General features: G+C 50.2%; 9 protein-coding genes across 9 annotated transcripts; 4 read left to right on the top strand and 5 right to left on the bottom strand.

Moving 5' to 3' along the window:
* Window positions 1-208: 208 nt before the first annotated feature.
* GEF2 (chloride channel protein) lies at window positions 209-3168 on the top strand (the record flags this gene model as incomplete). Its single annotated transcript, XM_046084108.1, has 6 exons — window positions 209-369; window positions 428-1100; window positions 1154-1306; window positions 1360-1474; window positions 1549-1640; window positions 1690-3168. 6 exons carry the CDS (start codon window positions 209-211, stop codon window positions 3166-3168), a joined length of 2673 nt encoding a protein of 890 aa, XP_045940071.1.
* A 391-nt stretch (window positions 3169-3559) lies between these two features.
* On the top strand, window positions 3560-4442 carry LDX57_002456 (CTD kinase subunit gamma; the record flags this gene model as incomplete). The annotated part of the gene is made up of 2 exons (XM_046084107.1): window positions 3560-3814; window positions 3879-4442. The coding sequence occupies 2 exons, from the start codon at window positions 3560-3562 to the stop codon at window positions 4440-4442; spliced, it is 819 nt and encodes a 272-aa protein (XP_045940070.1).
* Window positions 4443-5034: 592 nt separating this feature from the next.
* LDX57_002455 (uncharacterized protein) lies at window positions 5035-6114 on the top strand (the record flags this gene model as incomplete). The annotated part of the gene is made up of 2 exons (XM_046084106.1): window positions 5035-5552; window positions 5610-6114. The coding sequence occupies 2 exons, from the start codon at window positions 5035-5037 to the stop codon at window positions 6112-6114; spliced, it is 1023 nt and encodes a 340-aa protein (XP_045940069.1).
* A 694-nt stretch (window positions 6115-6808) lies between these two features.
* Window positions 6809-8468, top strand: RMD1 (YagE family protein; the record flags this gene model as incomplete). Its single annotated transcript, XM_046084105.1, has 2 exons — window positions 6809-8336; window positions 8392-8468. 2 exons carry the CDS (start codon window positions 6809-6811, stop codon window positions 8466-8468), a joined length of 1605 nt encoding a protein of 534 aa, XP_045940068.1.
* A 760-nt stretch (window positions 8469-9228) lies between these two features.
* NHP10 (uncharacterized protein) lies at window positions 9229-10096 on the bottom strand (the record flags this gene model as incomplete). Its single annotated transcript, XM_046084104.1, has 2 exons — window positions 9229-9603; window positions 9713-10096. The coding sequence occupies 2 exons, from the start codon at window positions 10094-10096 to the stop codon at window positions 9229-9231; spliced, it is 759 nt and encodes a 252-aa protein (XP_045940067.1).
* A 644-nt stretch (window positions 10097-10740) lies between these two features.
* PIC2_1 (putative mitochondrial phosphate transporter Pic2) lies at window positions 10741-11922 on the bottom strand (the record flags this gene model as incomplete). The annotated part of the gene is made up of 5 exons (XM_046084103.1): window positions 10741-10792; window positions 10852-10975; window positions 11046-11696; window positions 11765-11770; window positions 11832-11922. 5 exons carry the CDS (start codon window positions 11920-11922, stop codon window positions 10741-10743), a joined length of 924 nt encoding a protein of 307 aa, XP_045940066.1.
* Window positions 11923-12739: 817 nt separating this feature from the next.
* Window positions 12740-14471, bottom strand: LDX57_002451 (putative C6 transcription factor; the record flags this gene model as incomplete). Its single annotated transcript, XM_046084102.1, has 3 exons — window positions 12740-13543; window positions 13606-14319; window positions 14412-14471. 3 exons carry the CDS (start codon window positions 14469-14471, stop codon window positions 12740-12742), a joined length of 1578 nt encoding a protein of 525 aa, XP_045940065.1.
* Window positions 14472-15442: 971 nt separating this feature from the next.
* LDX57_002450 (F-box/WD repeat-containing protein) lies at window positions 15443-17621 on the bottom strand (the record flags this gene model as incomplete). Its single annotated transcript, XM_046084101.1, has 4 exons — window positions 15443-15631; window positions 15699-16410; window positions 16471-17108; window positions 17199-17621. 4 exons carry the CDS (start codon window positions 17619-17621, stop codon window positions 15443-15445), a joined length of 1962 nt encoding a protein of 653 aa, XP_045940064.1.
* Window positions 17622-19330: 1709 nt separating this feature from the next.
* Window positions 19331-20662, bottom strand: LDX57_002449 (Mn(2+) transporter ATX2; the record flags this gene model as incomplete). Its single annotated transcript, XM_046084100.1, has 3 exons — window positions 19331-19514; window positions 19578-20531; window positions 20613-20662. 3 exons carry the CDS (start codon window positions 20660-20662, stop codon window positions 19331-19333), a joined length of 1188 nt encoding a protein of 395 aa, XP_045940063.1.
* Between the last annotated feature and the right edge of the window lie 722 nt (window positions 20663-21384).

Below are 21384 nucleotides of genomic sequence, written 5' to 3'. Positions count from 1 at the left end.
CTTTTTTTTTAGGCCCGTTTTTCTGCCGCGATATGTGGCGCAGCCCCACATGCGTTGCAGTCACCGCCTTTCTTTATGTACGCGCGGAGTTTAAGCCACACCTCCGGGACTCTTACTAGTTGTCGCAAACATCGAGATCGGCCGGTTCAGGGATAAGGGCTTATTCGCCTTCTGCTATGAGGCTATCGATTCATGTGCGCGATACGCTATGTCTATGATGCAACCTGACCATGGAAATGACGACCAGTACCCGTACACATCACAGCCGCATGATCCAAGACAATCTCCGAGTGGATACCGTGATGGTGGCATAGTTTCGCCGGATTCCCACGACTCGAGTGAACCGCTGCCAGGGACATGGAACGAACCGTGAGTACTGATACCATATGTGAATGGCTAGATCGCTCTAACGGGGATTCCTGCCTAGAATCTCATTCAAGCGCAAACCAAAACACCAGTCCACTTTCAGTTTGTCGAAGTTATTCACAGGTAGCGATGCTTCCGCCTCACGAAACCCACAACTGCCAGGCGGTACCTCGTCATCAAGACGTGCCTCGGTCGGTGGTAGCGAGAACCTGAATACACAGAAAGATGGCGGTCTACTCGATTGGTATATCGAAGGACCTGGACGGCGGGTAGGCTACGATGATCTCACGGCGATCGATTGGATCTTCGAATATTCCAAAGAGCGGCAACGGAAGAGGGTACTCTATTCCAGCGGCCAGGGTGTCACAGGATACATTCACAAGCTTATAAATGCGGGCAATATTTGGATCGTGTTGATCGCCACGGGGATTTCGGTTGGCATCATTGCAGCTTGCATTGATATTACAAGCAATTGGCTGGGAGATCTCAAAACTGGATATTGCAGGAGCGGTTCTGGAGGAGGGAAGTTCTACTTGAACCGGGATTTTTGTTGCTGGGGGCATGATGGTGAGCCGGCTGCTGCTGTCAAAGTTCCGTCGCAACATATGCTGATCTCATATTTCAAACCAGACCTGTCGAAATGTATAGACTGGACACCATGGGGGAAAGCGTTCGGAGTTACCTCCAAGGGTGGAGGTTTTGCAGTTGAATATATTTTCTATATTCTTTACTCTGTAGGGAGGCTTGGCCAGAATAATACCTTTGATTGCGCTGACGGACCATATAGGTGTTATTTGCTGTTTGTGCTAGCCTCTTGGTCAGGTCTTATGCAATCTATGCAAGGCATAGTGGAATCCCCGAGATCAAGACGGTTCTTGGTGGCTTTGTGATCAAACATTTCATGGGTGCTTGGACTCTTGCCATCAAGTCCATAGGTCTTGTAGGCACCCTTTACGTCTTCGATGAGTCTCCGGCACGCTAACTCATTAACAGTGCTTATCCGTGGCTTCTGGCATGTGGTTGGGCAAAGAAGGCCCGCTTGTTCATGTTGCGTGCTGCTGTGCCAATGTGTTGATGAAACCTTTCGAGAGCCTCAACAACAATGAAGGTAAGAGAGCAGAATTTGCCAAAGAAAAAAGCCATCTAACCTATGTTTTGGTTTCATGCTGACCGTGCACCTAGCGAGGAAGCGTGAAGTTTTGTCAGCCGCTGCAGCTGCAGGGGTCTCTGTTGCCTTTGGAGCGCCTATCGGTGGCGTTCTGTTTAGTCTGGAAGTATGTATCTAAGATGAGGCCTTGGATCGTGGTGACTAACATCCCCTAGCAACTGTCATACTACTTCCCAGATAAGACGATGTGGCAAAGCTTTGTGTGTGCTATGGTCGCTGCAGTTACCTTACAAGCGATCAACCCATTCCGAACAGGAAACATTGTTCTTTACGAGGTCACCTATACACGCGGATGGCATCGCTTTGAAATGATACCCTTCATTATACTTGGCATAGTAGGTGGAATATATGGTGCTTTCTTAATTCGGCTGAATTTGAAAGTTGCCAAATGGCGACGGACTCGGGGCTGGTCTTACCCTGTCATCGAAGTGTTTGCCATAGCCCTTTTAACGGCCTTGATCAACTTTCCCAACCTGTTCATGAGAGCTCAAAACTCGGAGCTCGTCCATTACCTCTTTGCTGAATGTGGCAGTGGGAATTCCATCGATGACTTGTTCGGCCTCTGTAAGACCGGGGCAGCATCAGTCAGCACGATAACTCTTCTACTTATGGCAGCCATTCTTGGCTTCTTTCTGGCTTCGCTGACCTTTGGTCTCGACATACCCGCTGGTATAATCCTTCCATCGGTCGCCATCGGGGCTCTCTATGGACGTGCCATGGGCACCGCATTCAAGATGTGGCAAGAAGCCTACCCGGAAGCCTTTCTGTTTGGACGATGCGAGCCCGATGTTCCCTGCGTGACCCCTGGTATATATGCAATTGTCGGCGCGGCTTCGGCTCTTGGTGGCGCCACAAGAATGACCGTATCGATCGTGGTTATCATGTTTGAGCTAACGGGCGCTTTGACTTACGTTATTCCGATCATGATTGCGGTCATGTTGTCTAAGTGGTGCGGTGATATCTTTGGGAAGCGTGGTATCTATGAGTCTTGGATCCACCTGAACGAATATCCTTTTATAGACCACCGCGACGATACTGCTCCCCCGGATGTGCCTGCTCATAGAGTGATGACAGTGGTCGATGACCTCACAGCCATCGTTGCCGTTGGCCATACCATTGATACTCTTCGCAATCTCCTCGATACGACTTCCTACCGTGGTTTCCCCGTCGTCACCGACACATCAAACCCGATTCTACTGGGCTTCATCTCTCGAAGCGAGCTTTTATACGCCCTGAAAAATTCCTTGTCGCCGGCAGACCGCAAATTTCCGGGTACGACTCAGGTGATATTTGCTCACCAACCATTCGCGGATCCGATGGAAACACTTGATCTGCGTCCTTGGATGGACCAGACACCAATAACCCTCAACAGCGGTACCACATTCTTGATAGTACTACAGATGTTCCAGAGACTTGGTCTCCGTTACGTTCTGTTTTCTAATAAGGGCGTTCTCCAGGGACTGCTCACTAAGAAAGATGTCTGGTCCGTCATTAATGGGTCAGGTTTCCGTCAAGGTGAAGCCTTAAGAGAACATAATTTTCATCAGCCACATGTGGCAGAGGAGGTCGGATTACTTGAAGGTGACGATATGACTAGCCTTGCTAGCTCTTTGGATAGAAGAGAATCGCTTTGATGCAGGCGGAGTTCACGACTATTATTATTTGCCTATACGGGATGGGTTTTTGTTTGAGATCATGGCGCAATTTAGTCTCATGTTTTGGTTCTCATGCTCTGGATAAACTTACTTATACTCTGGGATACGGCTCCTTGGTAATGTTGGTTCTACGTCATTGATACGATTTGCGAGTCAGCATTCACCTGGTATGACTCTCTGTTGCTTCAATTAGCCATAACGCGCAAACTGTATATATATCTTTTCATCAACAGGGTTGATCTGCCAATAACTGTAGAATGGAGTCTTGGCAACTCCGCGGCGATCTAGACCCGGGTCCGACTCCGCATTTTTTGCCCGTTCAAAAACCCTACCGCCTTCTTGGAGACCAATCGGCCTTTCTTGTTCTTTGATGCTCTTCTCGACTCGCAATTACTCGACCTCGCATATACAGGAGACTCCTGCACGCTATATCGTCAATTCCCCTTTGGAAGCGGTAACCGGCACCATGATGGCAGATCCGTTTGAGGTTCGCATGCGCTTCACGGCGCAGCTACAGCATCTGAATGCCTCCGTCACATCCTCGCAGAAAGCCGCGCATTATGCGCTCAAATACCGCGATATGGACGAGGACCTTCACTCGTGTATTCTGGAACAGCTGGAACGGGTAAGTACCTCTATGCAGCTGCTGATATGATCAATACTCTGACACAGGCTGTTCGCTTTCATAGAACAACATGAACAACAGGGCCAACATCATGTATTTCATTGAGCAATTCTGCGAAATGGCCACCAAAGAAGACCACTCCCCTTATGTCCGGATGATACAAAGAGATATCCTGCGAGTCGTCGACGCTGTCGCCCCGGCAGACGGTTCCGGCGCAGCCAATGTGAAACACGTGCGCCGGGTCCTAAACGGCCTCCAGACCAAGGAAATCCTCTCCGCCGAGACGGTAGCGGAAATCGACGCCGGGCTCAAAGAACGAGAAACTCACCCAGCACATCTCGACCTGGAAGCCGAGGAGGGGCCCGAAGGCAGTGGAAAATCAAAAAATGGGACGCCTCGCGGCACGAGGGGGAGCGGGATGCGCGTGGACAAGCGACAGATCGAACAGCGCATTGAAGAAGACCGGGAACGAAACAAACGACTCCGAGAAAGCATGTGGACAGTGAGCGGGGATGATGGTGATGAGCATGCTAAATTCTGGGACGAGACCAGTGATATTGGAGAAGATGATTTCATTGCTGCAAATGAAGAACTGACGGAACGCACACAAATGGTAACTAGTGCTTGATAAGGAGCATGCACGCTAGTTTAGCGCATTCGTTGGCGCCATTTGATTAGTTCTCCTATTCACTCATTGCGCAGGGAAAGAGAATAAAATCTTGGGGAAATGGAGTTTTGGATGTCATCATATAAGCAAGGAACTGGTTTGATATGCTATTTGTGAGTTTATATGTTTTTTGCACTGGGTGGGAGCGGATATCCTTGTTGTTTTTATCTGGACTGCATATGAGATACCAAAATTCCAGCATGTTTGACATATCATTTGGGCCTCTGACATACAACAGACTGTCTTGCTGTATACAAAATGAGCCCCACAGGTGACCGCCGGCCTCGGAGAAAGGTGGTTCCGTGGAAATTTGATCGATCTGCCGTTTTTTCCTCACAAGTAAAACAGCGCCAGTTTTGGACGCATCAATTTTCCCCCTCCATTCTGGGCCCGTAAAGAATTCTTCTTTGGATTCTTTTGGCCTCATATGTTCTCAAACCTTGTTACTGCAGCAAAAGGTTTATTTACTCGCCAACCATCCAACAAATCCCGCTCAAAGCCCTCCCAAACAAACTCCACTTCGCCAGAAAAAGCGATTGGCAGCAAGCCGACCATGGTTACGGCTACTAGACGGCGGACTCTTGAAGTCGCGCAACCGATTACAGATTCGAATGTCGAGGTCCAGATAAAGACGAGATCGAAGCGCAAATCCGATACTGCCGTCGCTCCAACCAGCCAGACTCGAGGCAGCAAACGACGGAAGAGAGCAAGTCTGGAGTCGAACCAGGAAATCGAGAGCGAATCGCAGAACGAAACTCCGGAGGAGACGCAGGAAATCGAGGCTGCGCCTGAGCCTGAGCTTGAGATTGAAGCTCAACCGGAGCCCGAAGCTGTGCCCGAACCCGAAGAAAAACCGGCCACAAATGGAAAGACCAAGCACTTCCGATTTGACAGCGAAGAACCAGAAATCCCATTAGATACCCCGGCCGAAGAGAGTACAGAGACGCCCCAGGACAAAGAGGGCAGCGACGACGACAGCAGCGACGATGATGCCCCCGAAGCAATTAGCAACTCTGCGCAACTGTCCAAGATCAGGTCAGAAGCGAAGAAACTGGAGCAAGCCAAACAACTGTGAGTTATTCAATGTCCTGCCGCCTCTATACTAGATCTCGTCTAACTTCTGTACAGAGAGGAACAGTTGAAAAAGGAGAAGCGACGGCAATTAGATGAATTGCGCAAATCACAGGCGAAGATCTCCAACAAGAAGAAAGAGAGTTTCGCCGATGATCTGCTTTCCGAGAGCACGGAAACCCTTCAAGGCTCTACTACGCAGGACGTACAACGGTCGGCGCTCCCGGCGCTCCTCCCGGATGATATCCTGAACGCGGCCCCTGCTACGCGACCTTTGACGCCTCCCGCGGAAGAATTGGAAACTGGTCCCAAGAAGCCCAACAAACTCCGGTTCCTTGAGAAGAGCGAAAAACGCCCGAAGGATGTGAGAATGGGCGATGTCACCATCCGAGTTCTAGACGGAGAACCCCCGCAGAAGAAGAGCAAAACGTCTTTGGCGCCAAAGTCCTCCAAAAATGGACGCAATGCTAGGGACAATTGGCTGAACAAATCCCGCAGCACGGGAAGTGTCAATGGCCTCAGGAGAACGAAGGGTGGTCCTTCAGGCTTTGTGCGGCGATGAAATACCTACATCTCTACGAAATATTTTCATTCTTGTGTTGTCACTTGGTTGGCCGAGATCAAGCAAAAGTTCAAGCGGAGTCTTTTGGAAATCCAGCGATAGATTGTTTGATTCACCCTCACTTTCCCCCTCTCAGTACGATCTGAAGGGATCATGCTGGCTTGTGCTATGGAAAGGTTTACAGGGAACATGCATACAAGAAGAGAGCGAGGCGAAATCCGTGCGACCGGATTATTTTCCTACGTCATTCAGTCGAAGACATGAACCAATGGATATCTGATCTCCAGCTTCAAAGTGCTTTAGTAAATAGGGTTTTATAGTGAACCGGTCGGAACTGAGTAGTTAAAATGGTTTCGCTACTAATGAACATCCACAATTGGCTGAACTGGGTTAGATTTTGTAGATTTTCTTTTTCTTCTGGTTCTGATTATAATTGCTTTTTTTTAATCCTAGAAAATTGTAGATGTACCAAAGATCATAAGGTCGATAGTCTTGGGCATCGCAATCTCAGGGCGCAAAATCGAAATGGTCGGCGGGCGCACGTGCGAAGCTTCGAGCTCTCTCTGCTCCGTCCGGTTCTTTTTACCTCATCTCCATTCTTTCCCTTCTCTGGATTCCTCCCTCCAGACCGAAACATTGACCCGTCCGTCAATGGCGGACTGTTTCTGATTCTTTCACACTCCCTTCATCCACCATGGCCTCCACTTCGACAGGAGAGACAACGCCTCTTCTCCCCCAGCATCACCAACATCCAGCTTCCTCTAATACGTCACCGTCACCGACACCGAAAGGAAACCGCCCGCCGCGGACGGTGACATTCAACCCTCTGGCCACGGTCAGCACATACCACGATGCTGCCTCTGCCGATCCTACCTTTAGACCGTTGCATTCGAATGCCTCTTCCTTTCCCAGTTCTTCAGATGGCCAACGCCCGACCGGGTTATCCGCGTTGAACAGCAAGCTCCGTCGTCGCAACAGCCATGGCTCCCCTTACAGCGCTGCCCCGATGGCTGCAGCTCCGAAAGTCGGTCCGCAGCGAACAACGAAAAAGGCCCAGAAGCTCAAGCTGCTGCCGGATCCTGTGACGGCCGCTGAGGAGGCGGTCGAGGGCGATTTCCCGTCCGACGTCTACTCCCAGATTGCACGAATCAAAGAACCCGCCGCGAGAAGTCACGCTGCAAGGCTAGGAAAGGCAGACAGAGATCGACTTCCCCGTGTAACGGCGTACTGCACGGCCAATTCTTATCGATTGGACGGCGTGATCAAGTTTCTCAAATCGCGGGCCAACACCCGTGGGGCCAACCCGAAGTTGTACGACGAGTGTGTCTATTCTCCGTACGATTATGAATATGAGGAGAAAAAAGCGGGTTACCGGAGCGCCTCGGATGATAACCTGGGCACAGTCAGTGGCCCACCTCCTGAGAGGCCTTCCGGAGAGCGCAGGTACTCGGATAGTGCGGTTGAAATCGACGACAGTGCCAAAGCTCGAAGGGAAGACCTGATTGATCTCCAAGATGCAGAATTTCCGTCTGAGCTGGCTCATACACCCGAAAATGCCATATCCGCATCTCATGTCGCAGAGACTCCCGACTTTGATACAACGATACATACCCCTGAAGTATTTCTATTTGATTACGGCACGGTGGTCATATGGGGCATGTCTCCCGCTCAGGAATCACGATTTCTCTCCGACATATCGAAATTTGCGACCTCCATTTTGAGTCCGGAGGACACGCAAATCGAGAATTTTAATTTCTACTACGCTCGCGAATATCAAGCCCGGATATACAATGACTTCATCTCGCTACGAGACCCTAAGAGCAACATGATCAAGCTGGCTATATCACATGCTCTGGCACAGTCCGTCAAGACCTCTCTTTTCGAAGATCTGGTCTCCGAAACGATCTCGAATACCGCCCCGCTACCGGCCCAGATTGCACAGACGGGCAGTGTCAACCTTACGCGGCGACAAATCAACATGCAGATCGGCGAACTGTTCATCCTGCGCATCAATATCCATTTGCAGGGCTCTGTCCTCGATAGTCCGGAACTGATGTGGGCAGAACCGCAGCTAGAACCTGTTTATCAAGCCGTCCGGAGCTATCTGGAGATGGACCAACGCGTGAGTCTCTTGACCGAGCGTCTGGACGTGATTGCGGATCTTTTAGCCGTCTTGAAAGAGCAGTTGACTCACCGTCATGGCGAATATCTCGAATGGATTGGTAAGTTGCTTTCTTTCCTTACTGCACCAATATAGCTCACTAATGAACAATCTAGTCATCGTTTTAATTGCCGCCGAAATCCTCGTCGCTGCCATCAACATCGTGGTTGATTTATACGCCGGGGTGGATTAATTGACCTAAAGAGATGATCATACAGGGTGTTCCGTTTCATTTCCTTTGCTTTTTCTTTCCTAATCAAACTCACATCCATCATGGAGTCCCGGTCCTACTCTACTTGATTTAACTTGCCACTAATGTGCCGGAGTTGGAGTTAAGGCGCAGTGACGAGCCAGCCAGCCAGCTAGTCGGCCAGCCAGCTAGTCGGCCAGCCAGTGTCAGTCAGACTTGCATTGCTTTGAACCACTACATTACTTCCCTGTACTATAATTAAGTCGTGTATCATGTTCATATGGGCAGGTTACCTATCCATCTATCTTACAGTCTAAGTATGCTTGAGCAGGTCAGACTGTTGACCTAGTAGTAGATCTAGCTTATGTACAATACTCTTCCTGCGATAATAGAACCACCAAATGAACAAGATCATAGAGAAAGAAGGAGATAAGGTGGATAACATAGGTAGTAATGGGTAATAGTTTATATGCGTTCTTTTGTCTGTCACCCATGTTGCAGAGATGATAATTGATAAAACGAGAAGATCATGAGAAGAAAAGACTCCTAATTAAGATACAAGGTGTGACAAAGAAAAGGACCCATGGACAGATAGTGATAAGTAGACCTGGATAGAAAGAGAGGCCATATCTCAAATACCAAACGAAAACAAAGAAACAGAAAGAAAGTTCAAGACCAGACCATAATAGATAGAAAGAGTACAAGCGCACAGAATAGAATCCATACAAACTAATCAATCATCCCTCATCCCATCGACTAACCCCTAACTCTCCTCCTTCGGCTCTTTCGCATCCATATCCATCGGAGTAGTCGACTGCTCTGCCCGCCCACCGGCGGTATCCTCAGTCCTATCTCTCACGCCAGCAGGCTCCGGATTACGGCTCCCGCGATCACTGGCGTCGGAGTCTTTATTCTCCTTCTCGTTGGCAGACCCGTTGCTACCCGTTTGGATGCGGAACGACGATGTCATTTCTTCTTGCGAAGGGGCTGGCGCGAGACGAGGGAGAGTTGAGGATCCTCCTCCCGCGGCAGGAGCATCGGGGTTTGTGCCGTCGGGGCCATCAGGGCCGTCGTCATCTTGGCCGTCATTGACGTTGGATTTTCGGGAGCGTTTTACGCGGAGGGGTCGTTCTTGGGGCTTTTATGGGGGATGAGTTAGCTGGTGTCTAGAGAGTAGGCAGGGCGCGTGGAACAAGGGCAGGCGAGGAGAGAAGGCCTCCCCCAAAAACAACACCAACATAACATACCGTAGGTGGCTGCTCATCCGAGCTCCCCTCTGTCTCATCCTCATAATACCTAGCATGCTTCGCAGAGTCACCCGCACTACCATTCAAGGCAGAGGAATTCGACATCAGGGCAGCCGCTCTGGCGCGCAACTCAGGGTTCACGCCAGACTGAGCCTCCTCGGCCATGCCGGTGACCTTGGCGAGACGTTCCAGCAGGATGCACGACTCGAGGCGCATCTTCTGGATGTATTGCCATCCGCGGCGGTTGCGGAGGCGCATGAGTTCATTCTCGGTTTCGATCTCGGTTAGGCGCTTCTTGAGGGCGATGCATTTGCGTTTGTAGGCTACCTCGACGCTGGGTGGGTTCGAGGAGGGTATTGATGTTGAGTGCTTGGTGGATTCCATTGTGTCTGGCTGGGTTGGTGGTGGCTGAGATGGATGCGCGCCGGGATGGATGGGCGTAGGTTTCGAGGTGATATCGGGGAGGGAAGGATGTGCGATCGGGAGATGTGAGAAGTAGATGCAGCAATGGCCGGGTAAATCAGTTGAAAGGATTCAGTGGATTATCGCAGGAATGTAAGGCTTGGCTGTCAAAGTTTTCTAGGGAGAAAAGGTAAAGCGAGGCTGGTGCTCTTTACGGCTCCGGGCTTTAGGATGCGAAAGTACCGGTCCGATCCCTTTCGACGGGTTGGGGGGTCTATGTAAGGTTCTGACGGGAGGGACGATGTTTCCAATGTGATAAAGTCTCTCTGGTTCAGGTGGTCGATGAGAAACGAAATTATCGGAGTGAAACAACCGCTGCAGCCGCAATCGCCGGGAGGATTCAAGACTGGAGAAGTCGAGATGGTCGGGATGCCCGTCGTTTCTGCCGGATCGAGATCGAAGGCGGTCAGTCGATGTTGGTGTTGACTGTCGTGAACACTACTTCGTTTCGTTTACTCCTACTCTCTACTGCTCGAACCATTGGCTTCATTTACAGTGATCTTGACATTGAAAAAAACCATAAATCATCGCTATAATAACAATCTAAATACAATCAAACCGAAAAATCAGTGGCCTCCGGTGGTCGGAAGACCAAGGAACACCTTGAAGGAGTCGTAACTATCGACACGGTTAGCGATCAACGATTCATCTCAAGACGGCGTCGCAAGGTCACTTACATCAACCATTGGAAGCCGGTCAACGTTCCCAGCATGACTATCCGAACCGGCAGGCCGTTCCACAGCCCGGAGAATCCAATGTTTCCATAGATCCGCGACACGGCTTTCATCGCCGACTCACCCGCTACACTCACCAGTCAGTCCACAAGGCCAAGAAGACAAAAAACCCGGGGAGGGGGAATGAAATAACGCACCTTGCCGATCAGCGTTCAACTTGCTAACCATGACATCAGCCGGATGACTGACAATCGCACAGAAGATGCCCGCGATGTAACCACCCAAGAAACTAACGCCAGTCTGCTGCAACCCATTGAAGCTCTCCTTCGGCTTCCCGAGCGTCTTATAGATAACACTAACGGTCTCCTCGAACGTCGCGAACTTGGTCATCGTATACGGGATCTGTCTCGCCCACAACGGATACAGACCCTTATACAGACCCGCAAACCCCTCCTTCGCAACGACCTTACTCCATCCCTCACGCAGGGTCTGCGCATACGGCGGCAGCGTCGTCTGCATGCGCACCTTGATCGCCTCGAGCGGACAGAGCGCCACGTCGGCGAGAGCCTCGGCCGAGGCGCTGGCGCCCAGGAAAACGGCGGTGCGGTTCATGTTCGGGAACAGTTGCTCGCCGTACAGGTACTTGAAGTATTCGTAGAAGCCGTATTTGCCGGCGCCTTGGAACGAGTAGCCGATGAAGGTCGGGGACCAGCCGAAGAAGACGCCCCGGAGGCCTTCTTTGGCGTAGATGGAGCGCCAGGCGGAGAGGTTGGATTTGTAGATGCTCGGGTCGACTTGACGGCGGCATTTTACGAGGTCGAGAGGTGTGACGGAGGTGTGTGTAGGTCCTGTAGGATTTTGTTAGAAGCAGGTTGCGTAGAATTTGATTGCGCACGAGATCAAGAGGTACACATACCACAAGCTGTCAATCCACAAGGAAAATGATTAGCACTGTTCCTTTCTGAAAACCATGAAAAACCTACCGATAATGCCTCCCACCGTACAACTAGCGAAATATCTCGCCGAATTAGGCTCGATCTTCCCAAAAGGAAGCTTGCGTTCTTGAGTCGCCATTGTATCTCCACCGAGTGAGTAACAGAAGGATGAACAGTCTACAAAAAATCAAATAAATGAACCCAACGAGAGAGAAAGAAGAAGTAGTAGTAGGTAGTAGGTATGTAAGTAAAGCACAGTCAGTCCAAACTCCCCAAAGCTAAATACTCCCCCCAAACCGGCGCAAAGCAATGTCGTCAGCAAACAGATCCGCCCTGCCCTTCCCAGCCGAGGAACCGATCAACTACCATAGTTGATGTTTGCCCTGCACGTTCCAGCTGATAATTACTAGGATTCCTTCTTATCCGGTCCACCCAAACAAGTCGATGCGAACGGCTAGACCGGCACAGCTGGATGTATAGATCTGGACCACAATGCCGAATCCCGACAACCATTCTCCAATTCTCCCTATCTAGCTATCTTATTATCCAATCTATCGATCTATCCATTCATCGACAGAATTATGGAGTAAATCTACAGCTGATGCGGTGGCTGAGGAACTAGTGTTGTGCTGCTGGTCACCTTGGATGAGCCTGGAGGGACAAGGAATGATCATGACGTCATTACTTCCGCGGGCTGCCGTCGGTTGCATCCATCAGGTACTTTTGGATCATGGCATCATCGTTCAGGCATGGTGCAATATGAAGCGGTATTATGCTTGCATAACTTGGCCTAACTGGCATGATTCATTGTTCTGTATGTGCTAGGACTATATTAGAAGATATTGTAGTTATTAATTATTTACCTAGGTTGAAGATTAAAAAGCATAATATGTACCCATACAATATACCGTAAAATACGCCTCGCTCAAGAAAGAAAAAGGATAGTGGAGGTTCTGTTACTGCATAGGAAACGCAAAATCCCCCATAGGATTCAAGAATGGGTTATTCCCCAGCGGCGTACTCGGGGGCCCGTTATCCCTCGCCAATACAAGCGCCAGTCGGATTCCTAGTGCAGAGCCGACCCGGGCAAGAGCGCCACGAAGCTGCTCCGTTTGAGTCGGCGTCGCAAGCCCGCACGAGTAAGTATACCATAACGGCCACAGCATGATGTATCCGTAAATGGCGCGGATGCGGGGCTTATCGTTGATCGAAGACGAGGGCGGATTCCCGCTCATGTCGACGTCGCCGAAACAATAAGGAATGCTGCGACAGGTGTCGGTGATCATGTCCTGGATCACTTCTTTCACGTTGGCGTCGCCCTGGAAGACGTCCTTGTACGTTTCGTCGTGCTCACCGACCACCGAGGCGAGAGTTTGGCGTAGCTCGAGCATCATTTTTTGCAGGATGATCCGCACGGCTCGGTAGTATTTCCAGATGGTCGCGACGGCGATGCGTTGGTAAGTGAGCAACGCTTCACCCGTGGGCGAGTAGACGGCAAGCGGAAGCCAATTGTTCGGGAGTTGTTGCGCCCATCGGCTGAGTTCCAGATCCATAAGTCGCCCGGCATCGATCCATGAGACAAGCTTTTCGATTTCCACGAGTCCAAACGGTCCCTGGTAGGAAGAAGCTTCGAGGAATAGTCGACTGAGTTTCGACGCGCCCACCATTAATCCGATAACCGGGTCGGAGGAATCCAATTGCTCGACGATCCAATCCGTGCCGTATCGAGGCTTCTCTCTCAACGCTAGGATCTCGATGTGCTAGAAAAATCGTCAGTTACGTCTAAAACCTGAGGACGAGATGATGACGAGATGTGGCTAACATTATGAGCATATGCAAAGCTAAACAGTTCCCGACCCTGCGCATTCCCCAGCTGGCTCTCGCCTCTCAGCTTAACGAGGAGCTCTAATCCCGCGGTATGTGAGCTCGTGAGCCCGTTTCGTTCGCCGGTGATATCTTCGAACAAACACAACAGAATCATCGTGGCAAAGGTTTCGTCTTTGACGGCCTGCGTCTTCGAAGCCAGTGCTTGCCGGAGTCCTCGGATCGCCATGCCATAACAATCCCGGGCCTTGATAATCAGGGGCGGGGCCTTGACCTCGTTACCCAGCGTGATCAGGGCCGTTGCGTCGACTGCCAGCCTTAGACAAGAAGACACGGAGCCGTCGTATCCGATATCTCGACACGTGGCATACAGAGACGGAAGGAACCCCAGATGATTAATACATACCTCCTGGTCTTCCAGAGTCGTGAATTGATCAAAGAAGTAACAAACAGCTCGCTCATCCCACCCGGAGTCGGCAACCCGGTACAGTGACAAGGAAGAAGACGCACGACTCTCTCCACTAGGAGGGGACGTGCTCGGACTCAGGCTCGGGCTTCGCTGTCGATTGTTCTCGACAAACACAACGCTATTCTTCCTCATGAGCTGCTCCACCTTCTGCGTCTCATTTCGAAAGATAGTATCTTGCCGATACCCGGGACACGGCCGGCCATACACCAGGCAATTTCGACACTGGGGGACCGCTTCATCGCACTTGACGTCAAACTTAGCATTGATTCCAACACGAGGCGTAAACAACGACCATCTTCCATGCACAGCATGCAGAGGAGTGGATCTCGTCCTACCTTGATCTTCCGCTTGCGGCACAGATAGCACCCCGTACTTGGCTTTCCTCCATATACCATGCTTGATTACACGGAGGGGACTAAGATGAAATGAAGTTAAGACAGGGAGAAGATGCCTCTTCGGGAATGTTAATTTGTCCGATATGAGAGGTCCAAATGTAGTGCATTCGCTTGGCGACAGTGGTCAAATGATCAGTGGGTTAAGGCCGGACTGCTTGCGCAATGAATATGCCTGCCTGGCAGTCGGGCATAGTGAACTGGATACGCAGGTGAAGATGCCTCGGCTTCTCTTCTTCAAGATAACCCTATATTCTTGTGGGTGAGAAGTTTAAAAGCACTGGATGTGACACGAGTTCTCTTTCCAAAATGAGAACGCACGTTTGAAGGCTAGTGTGATCAAGACCTCGACTTCTCAAAGTCGAGCGGAGAAGCATAGCCGGGGAAGCTGATTAGTCATCGCCAAGGCATCTCCAGTTGGAGAAGCCGCTGATTGCCGGCCTGGATTTTCAGGGACAGAGTATGGAGTACGGAAATGGAGTTCAGTTATCGGTCGCGTCTTACGTACCAAAGGTCAAGAATATGCAGACAAACAAAGTTCTTTTGATTCAAATATAGCATCTTCCGATGATGGTATCATCTAGCTCTTGCAAAGAAACCTAGAACAATAAGAAATAGTAATAAAAAGCTTGAAATAACGATAAACGAAGAGATAATTGTCCCCCTGTATGCCCGTAGACAAATAATTCAGTCGCGCAAAAGCCTCACTATTTCCGACAGTCTAACGCCTCAATGGTGTTCATTGATATAGGAGAAAATGACAAAGCTGGAAGAGAACAAGTAGAACCAACACCCGTAATGCAAATGCTGCCGATGGCTAGGAAAAGGCCGTGTCCCCGTGATGGTGAGCGGAGGTCCTTTGGTTGATTGGAAAGAAAGATAGACATATTGACAATATGTCATGCGGTGGCTCTAAGTCGTAAGACAGGAAAGGAATACTACATGATCGTTATTCGAACATCGAATCGTGGACATCAGGAGGATGGGGCATCCGCCATGATGTGATCATCTTCGTTGCCCTGAGGTGTCGGCGAAGCCGTGTCGGAAAAGAAACTTCGAGGTCGACTGTCAGGTGAGGGGCGCATTGCAGGTGTGCTTGAACCACTGTCAACGAGAACGGAGTCGTTCTCGATACCTTCAGGGGGTGGTGAGAAATCCCAGACCTATCGTATGAATGGTTAATCAAATGTGTTCTGGTCATCAAACGGAATCAACGGTGTGTATTCCTACCTCCATGACCGTACGGCCAGATCTACTGGCCATAATCACCGCCTTCTCCTCTTCAAAAGCCACCCGCCACACAGTCTCGGCGGGCGTGGAAAGCTCGCGGAGAAGCTGTCCAGTCTCCAGACTCCAGACCTTGACCCGACCATCACTACCACCACTGACAATACGAGAATGATCAAACTGGAGGCTGGTCACGCTGTTGTCATGGGCTGCAAGTCGATGAATAGGGCCATTCTTGGTCAGAGACCAGACGCGAACGGACCCGTCCGATCCTCCGGTGACAAGGGTGTCGCCGAGCATCTGCAACTGCCCCACCAAGGAGGTATGTCCTTGAAGGATACCATTGCAGTGACCTGTTTGGGGGTCCCAGATCCGGATGCACGTATCAAGACTGCCCGTGGCGATTCGCCTACCGTCATAAGCAATCGCGTATATCTGACTAAAATGACCCTGGAGGGTCCGTAGACATCGTCCTTCAGATATACTCCATATGCGGGCAGTGGTATCGTAGCTTCCAGAAACAATAGTGTCGCCTTGTATGGCCAGGCATCGGACACTAGCTTGATGCCCAACGAGGACACTCTTGCAGACCTCCCTGTTTAGGTCCCAAATGCGCAGTGTGGTGTCCCGAGACCCGGAGATGGCCGTGTTTTTGTCGGACATTTTCAGACAACGCACCGTTGACGTGTGGCCTTGTAACGTGCAAATAGATTCTCTTTTACACCGTGCGCTGTTAGCCGTCCCTGGTTCTGCCCAGGAGGAAGGATTCACTTACCCTGTAACCAAGTCCCAAACTCTAACATCCCGGTCGCAACCACCACTCACGAGCATGTCGTCCCACGGGACCATGGCCCATACACCCATTAGATGTCCGTTTAGCGTCTTTTGATTATTCCCGTTCGTATCGTACACATGGATCTTGGCATTGTCCAACGCAGCCACGATGTATTTAGGGGTTAAGTGAAGGCTCGTAACAACCCCCTGGTCGGGAGTGATATATCGCTGCGCACACACCCCGGCTTTATTCCATGCCGATTCCACCATGTATTTCTGTTTGAAATGCGCCCTGTAGGACAACGGGCGAGGCCGACGTCTTCGTGACGGACCTAACCCTGGGAGCAAGTCTCCGGATAGATTGTGTGGCAACCCGGGAAAGCTCTCTCGGGATTGCAGGCCGGGGAAAGTCGAGCTCGACTGCGAACTGCTGACACGGCGTGGATGTGAGACGTTGAGGGCGGTTCGGTTCGGTAACGGTTCGACAAAGTCCCGATCTTCCGAAAACCTTCGGCATGCATAGACATGTTTCTCACAGAGATTCTTCCAGGTTATGTCATCATTCAGAAGATCGCGCCAGCGGTTCGAGACTTGAGAAGCTCTTGCGAGAGTCTTGGGATCGTCTATGAAGGAGAGCACCTGTTCACACGAAAGAGGAGAGATGTCAGAATTTGGTACGGATCACAGACCGAAACCGGCCAGTGCCATAACACGTGGGAGATTGCTTACCCTCAGGCACAGCTCATTTGGAAACACGTCAAAGGGGTCCTTTCTCAAGCGGGGGGCGACATAGCTCGAGACAAAGCTGAGTTGCTGACTGTCACATAAACCAAGGATATCCTCTAGAAATCTCTGTTTTCTGGAATTTGAAAGCGACGAGAAATGGATTCTCGCATTCGTCACGAAGTTATCATAGTCGTCATCGACGGGCTGCCATATCAGATGTCCCTGGTGAGGAGTGGGACTAGGGGCCGGAGTGGGAGGAGAAGCCGGTGCTGACGGTAAAAGGTTTGCCGGAATCGAAGTGATGGGTCTGTTGGAAGAGGAAACCGGCTTGGGATGGCTATCAGAAAGGGAAGCGACTGGTTCTGTGGACGCGCACTGCCGGGACTGCGCTGTCGCCGGCGACTCTGGAATACTCCGCGGACTCATCCCGCTGCGAACCAACTGAAGAAATCACGTCCAAGGGATAATCATATAATACCGAGTTTATAGAAGGTGCACTAAGGCGCTGGATTACTCTGCCTAGCTCGCACGAATATATTGAACTTGTTTCGCACCACACCCTCGGACGAGCGATTCATTCATAGATAGTAAAGATAGCGAGTGAGGGCGATAGGGGGAGAGAAAATAGAATAGTAAAGAAATGATAGGTATTAAAGGGGAGGGAGAAATAATATTAAGGAAGTAGAAAAGAGTCAGGCCGACGAAGGGATGGTGGGTAAGGAGGAGAATGAAAGATTAAAGATGGGTTGGTGATCTCCAACGGGCGGTTCGGGGGAAGCTGGCGGGTGATAGTCGGGGGTGGGATAATAGGGGGGGCAGCCAGTAGTAAGAGTAAGAGGGGAGAATGTACGGAGTAAAAGGAGGATATGGCGAATAGTAAATGTTCAGGACATAGAACGGATAAAAAGATAGGATAAAAGGAGAAAGCGAAAGAAAAGAAAAAGAAGGAAAGAGGAAAAGCGAATCTAGTATAGAGCTGGACCTACCAAGGGAGCAAGCAAGATGAGATCGCAAAGTCAGCCAGCCAGCCAGCCTCAGCAAGCGGAGAAGAAGCCAGAGGAAGGCGACGGGAAGGGAGAGGAAGGTCAAGGACCAAAGTCAGGTGCGGTCACTGGCACTAAGAGATGAAAGAGGCCCGCCAAGCAATCTGCACGCTGGCTGATTCACTCAGTCGATGATGCCGGGCTCCACCCAACTATGGAGAACAACAACTCGTGGTCGAGACGTTGCCGCCGTTGGGAGCTGAGAGGCTGCAGACAGCCACTTATCGTATAATGATACTGCTTAAACACGGATGATCCTAGAATTGTTCCGTTAGTTTTCTTTCCCTGCAACACGGAGCAAGATAGCTATATAGGTACTATTCATGTCCAGTTATATAGCTATAGTAAAGGGAATGAAATCATCAGGGGTATAGGAAGAGGGAAACATAAAAGAAATAAAAAAAAAGAATGGAAGAATGCTCCGCTCAGCTTAGCATAACTTAAACGTAAGAGAGCCTCCATCCTACAACTCGCTTGCATTGGAGAAAGAAAATCACCACCTTTACTTTTCCCTTTCAATCCTCCCAATCAGTACGTACAAAGTAGGGTAAACTCTTCTTTTAACCTTCCGGATGCTCGGCAAACTGTTGAACCAAAATTGCTCTCCTATCAGCGGCCGTCAAGGTGACCGTGGTGCCTGATATCAATCAGTGACCATGGAACTATGTCAGACTGACGAGGATTCCAAAGACTTGACTCAATGGTTTGTAATGATGAGAAATTCCCTGACTGCTCGGGACAGTGGTCGCTCTTTATATACCCTCCACAAGGCGAACTCCTACGTAAACATGATCCTGAAATCATGTAATGATGACTGATTTTTCCTATTATATATGATAGCAAATATGAGTACAGCAAGACGTATTTCTTCGTCCTGCTGGATATCACGGCATAGTCCCAACCACAACTGAAGCCACTCAACTGTATCATTTCCAATATCCCCTGGGAGATTCAATGTACATGTCTAAACAGAACTCTTGATGTAACATCCAAATGAAGACAAAAAGTGCTAGAACAGAAATTTATCAAGTAATTCTTCAAATCAAATCAAAACAGGCAAAACACGAAAAAACACGAAAGGTATATAGAACTTTAATGAGCATGGCCTATCTGCAGAAACAGCGGCAGAATCATGCCAATGACAGACGCGATCAGGTCTCTCATTGACTTTTCGGACGAAGATGGCAGGTCTCGAGGATCACCATATCCGTTCACCTGTATTTCACGCGCACCCGAGTTGGGGCTGTTTTCCTGCATCGTGTGCATCGCAACGTACCTAGATAGAACCGACGTTAGCTGCTGCCACCCTGCAGATTATTCCACGCGACGCCGGACTTACAAGAAGGTGCCTGCCGAAAACAGTAGAAGCACACCGGTACGCCACCTAGTGCCTGTTTCGTCGCCGCTAGAGCCAGAACCGATGACTTGGACGAAGAGGAAGGTCATCAGAGCTCCCACGGGCGCCGCTAGACTGAAAACCAACAAATGAGCCCTCGCGGCACGGCTAGAGAGCCCTTGCTTAAGCAATACGGATGTAAGACCAAAAGAAGCCGGCGCTTTATGAACCATGATAGCCAAGAAAATTATAAAACTCAAGCCGGCATCGGAGCTGGACGCTCCCAAGGCGATTCCATCGGCAGCCGCATGGATGACCAAACCGGTAGTTGTTGCGAAGCTGTGGCTGCTTTTAGGAATATTACCGGCATCTAGCAATCCTCCTTCACGTGAAGGCGATGAGTTCCGTCGCAGGCCGGAACCCAGGTTGTCCAATGAAATGTGATGGGGCGGTCGTGGTTGTTTGGACGGGCTTGCAAACTCCGGCAATTTATCGATCAGATACATCAGAATGAAACCGCTGACAAGCGCAATTCCAATCCAGGCATGCGGCGAGCTGCCTTCGTGGTCGTGTTCGTGGTCGGAGTCGTGGTCTGCGCCGTCATCCGATAGACTCTCCTTCCGCCGCTGCAAATTCTCTGAGGGGGCGTGGACGGTAATCGAGTCATCGATGGGTGATTCTGACGAGGTGTGTAGGAACTGATCGGAGTCGCCGGAGACGTCATTTGGGATAACAGACGGAATGACTGCATGCTGCCAATTGACTGCCGATGTCGAACGAGTGCTGAGTTCTTTCTGGCGACTCACTGAGCTCGCGCTATATAGGGTTTCCACTCCTTCCGGAATTATAACAATCAAGGATGTTCCCACCAAGACTCCCATTCCAATTGAAGATATAAGTCTAAGTTGCGAGGGCGATAGAGTAAAAGCAAGTGGTAATGAGCCGATGACAAAAGATCTACAGACGAGAGAACGATGCTGTCAGCTTGCCGATCAAACAGTCGCAGGTGCAGAGAAGATGCAGGTATTTGGCGCTCACGTAATTGCCATCACAATGCTCAGAGCGAGCAGAGTGAAAAGTCCCTCCATGGTTGGCTAGTCGATTTCCAGAGCTGCGTCTGTGCTGCTTTAGAGAATCTCAAACATTCTGCCAATTCGACGATAACCTTCTCTGAATATACCAAAATTCGCGGGCCTCGGAAGAATGACAACCAACAGCCCGAGGGAAAGATATGGGAGCAAAGACCGGGGGAAAGCGTTTTCCTTGCACGGGTACCTGGGAGGCAGACGAGGACGTGGCGTGGGATGGACAGATTGCGATCCGCCGCAGTTGGAAGAGGAACGGAGGCCGACGACGGGAAGACCCACAGCGCCAGGGGAATCGCCGTCCCGGAAATTGTCAATAATAATCAACGATAATAATAGTACTCTGGATATTACAGTATTATATCAGTAGCGTTGCAGCAAAACTGTGTACGATACGTTGGAAAGAGCTAACGGAGCCCAACCATCTGCAATCAAATTCAGTGCAATCAATGGAATTTAATGAGGGCAGATATTTGGTACGGATAATGATTAATCCTTCTGCCGCCCTTGATTGCATTTAAACGCCTTCCTTCATCCAGATCACAGTCACTACTCAGACTTCGTCGAGTCTTTGGACGCTCTGGAAATGAGTTGGCAGCCATTGGGACTGGGGTCCCGCCTCTTGAGTCGGGGTCTTAGCACAAGGAAGCATTGCATTCTTGGGCCGATGATACCTGCGCTCCTGTGGTTGAGAAAATGACCGCATTTCCCCTTTCGCTGTAACT

This window comes from Aspergillus melleus (assembly GCF_016097325.1).
Source record: "Aspergillus melleus strain CBS 546.65 chromosome Unknown contig1, whole genome shotgun sequence".
Lineage (NCBI taxonomy): Eukaryota > Fungi > Ascomycota > Eurotiomycetes > Eurotiales > Aspergillaceae > Aspergillus > Aspergillus melleus.
This window is presented reverse-complemented; position numbering and strand designations above follow the sequence as displayed.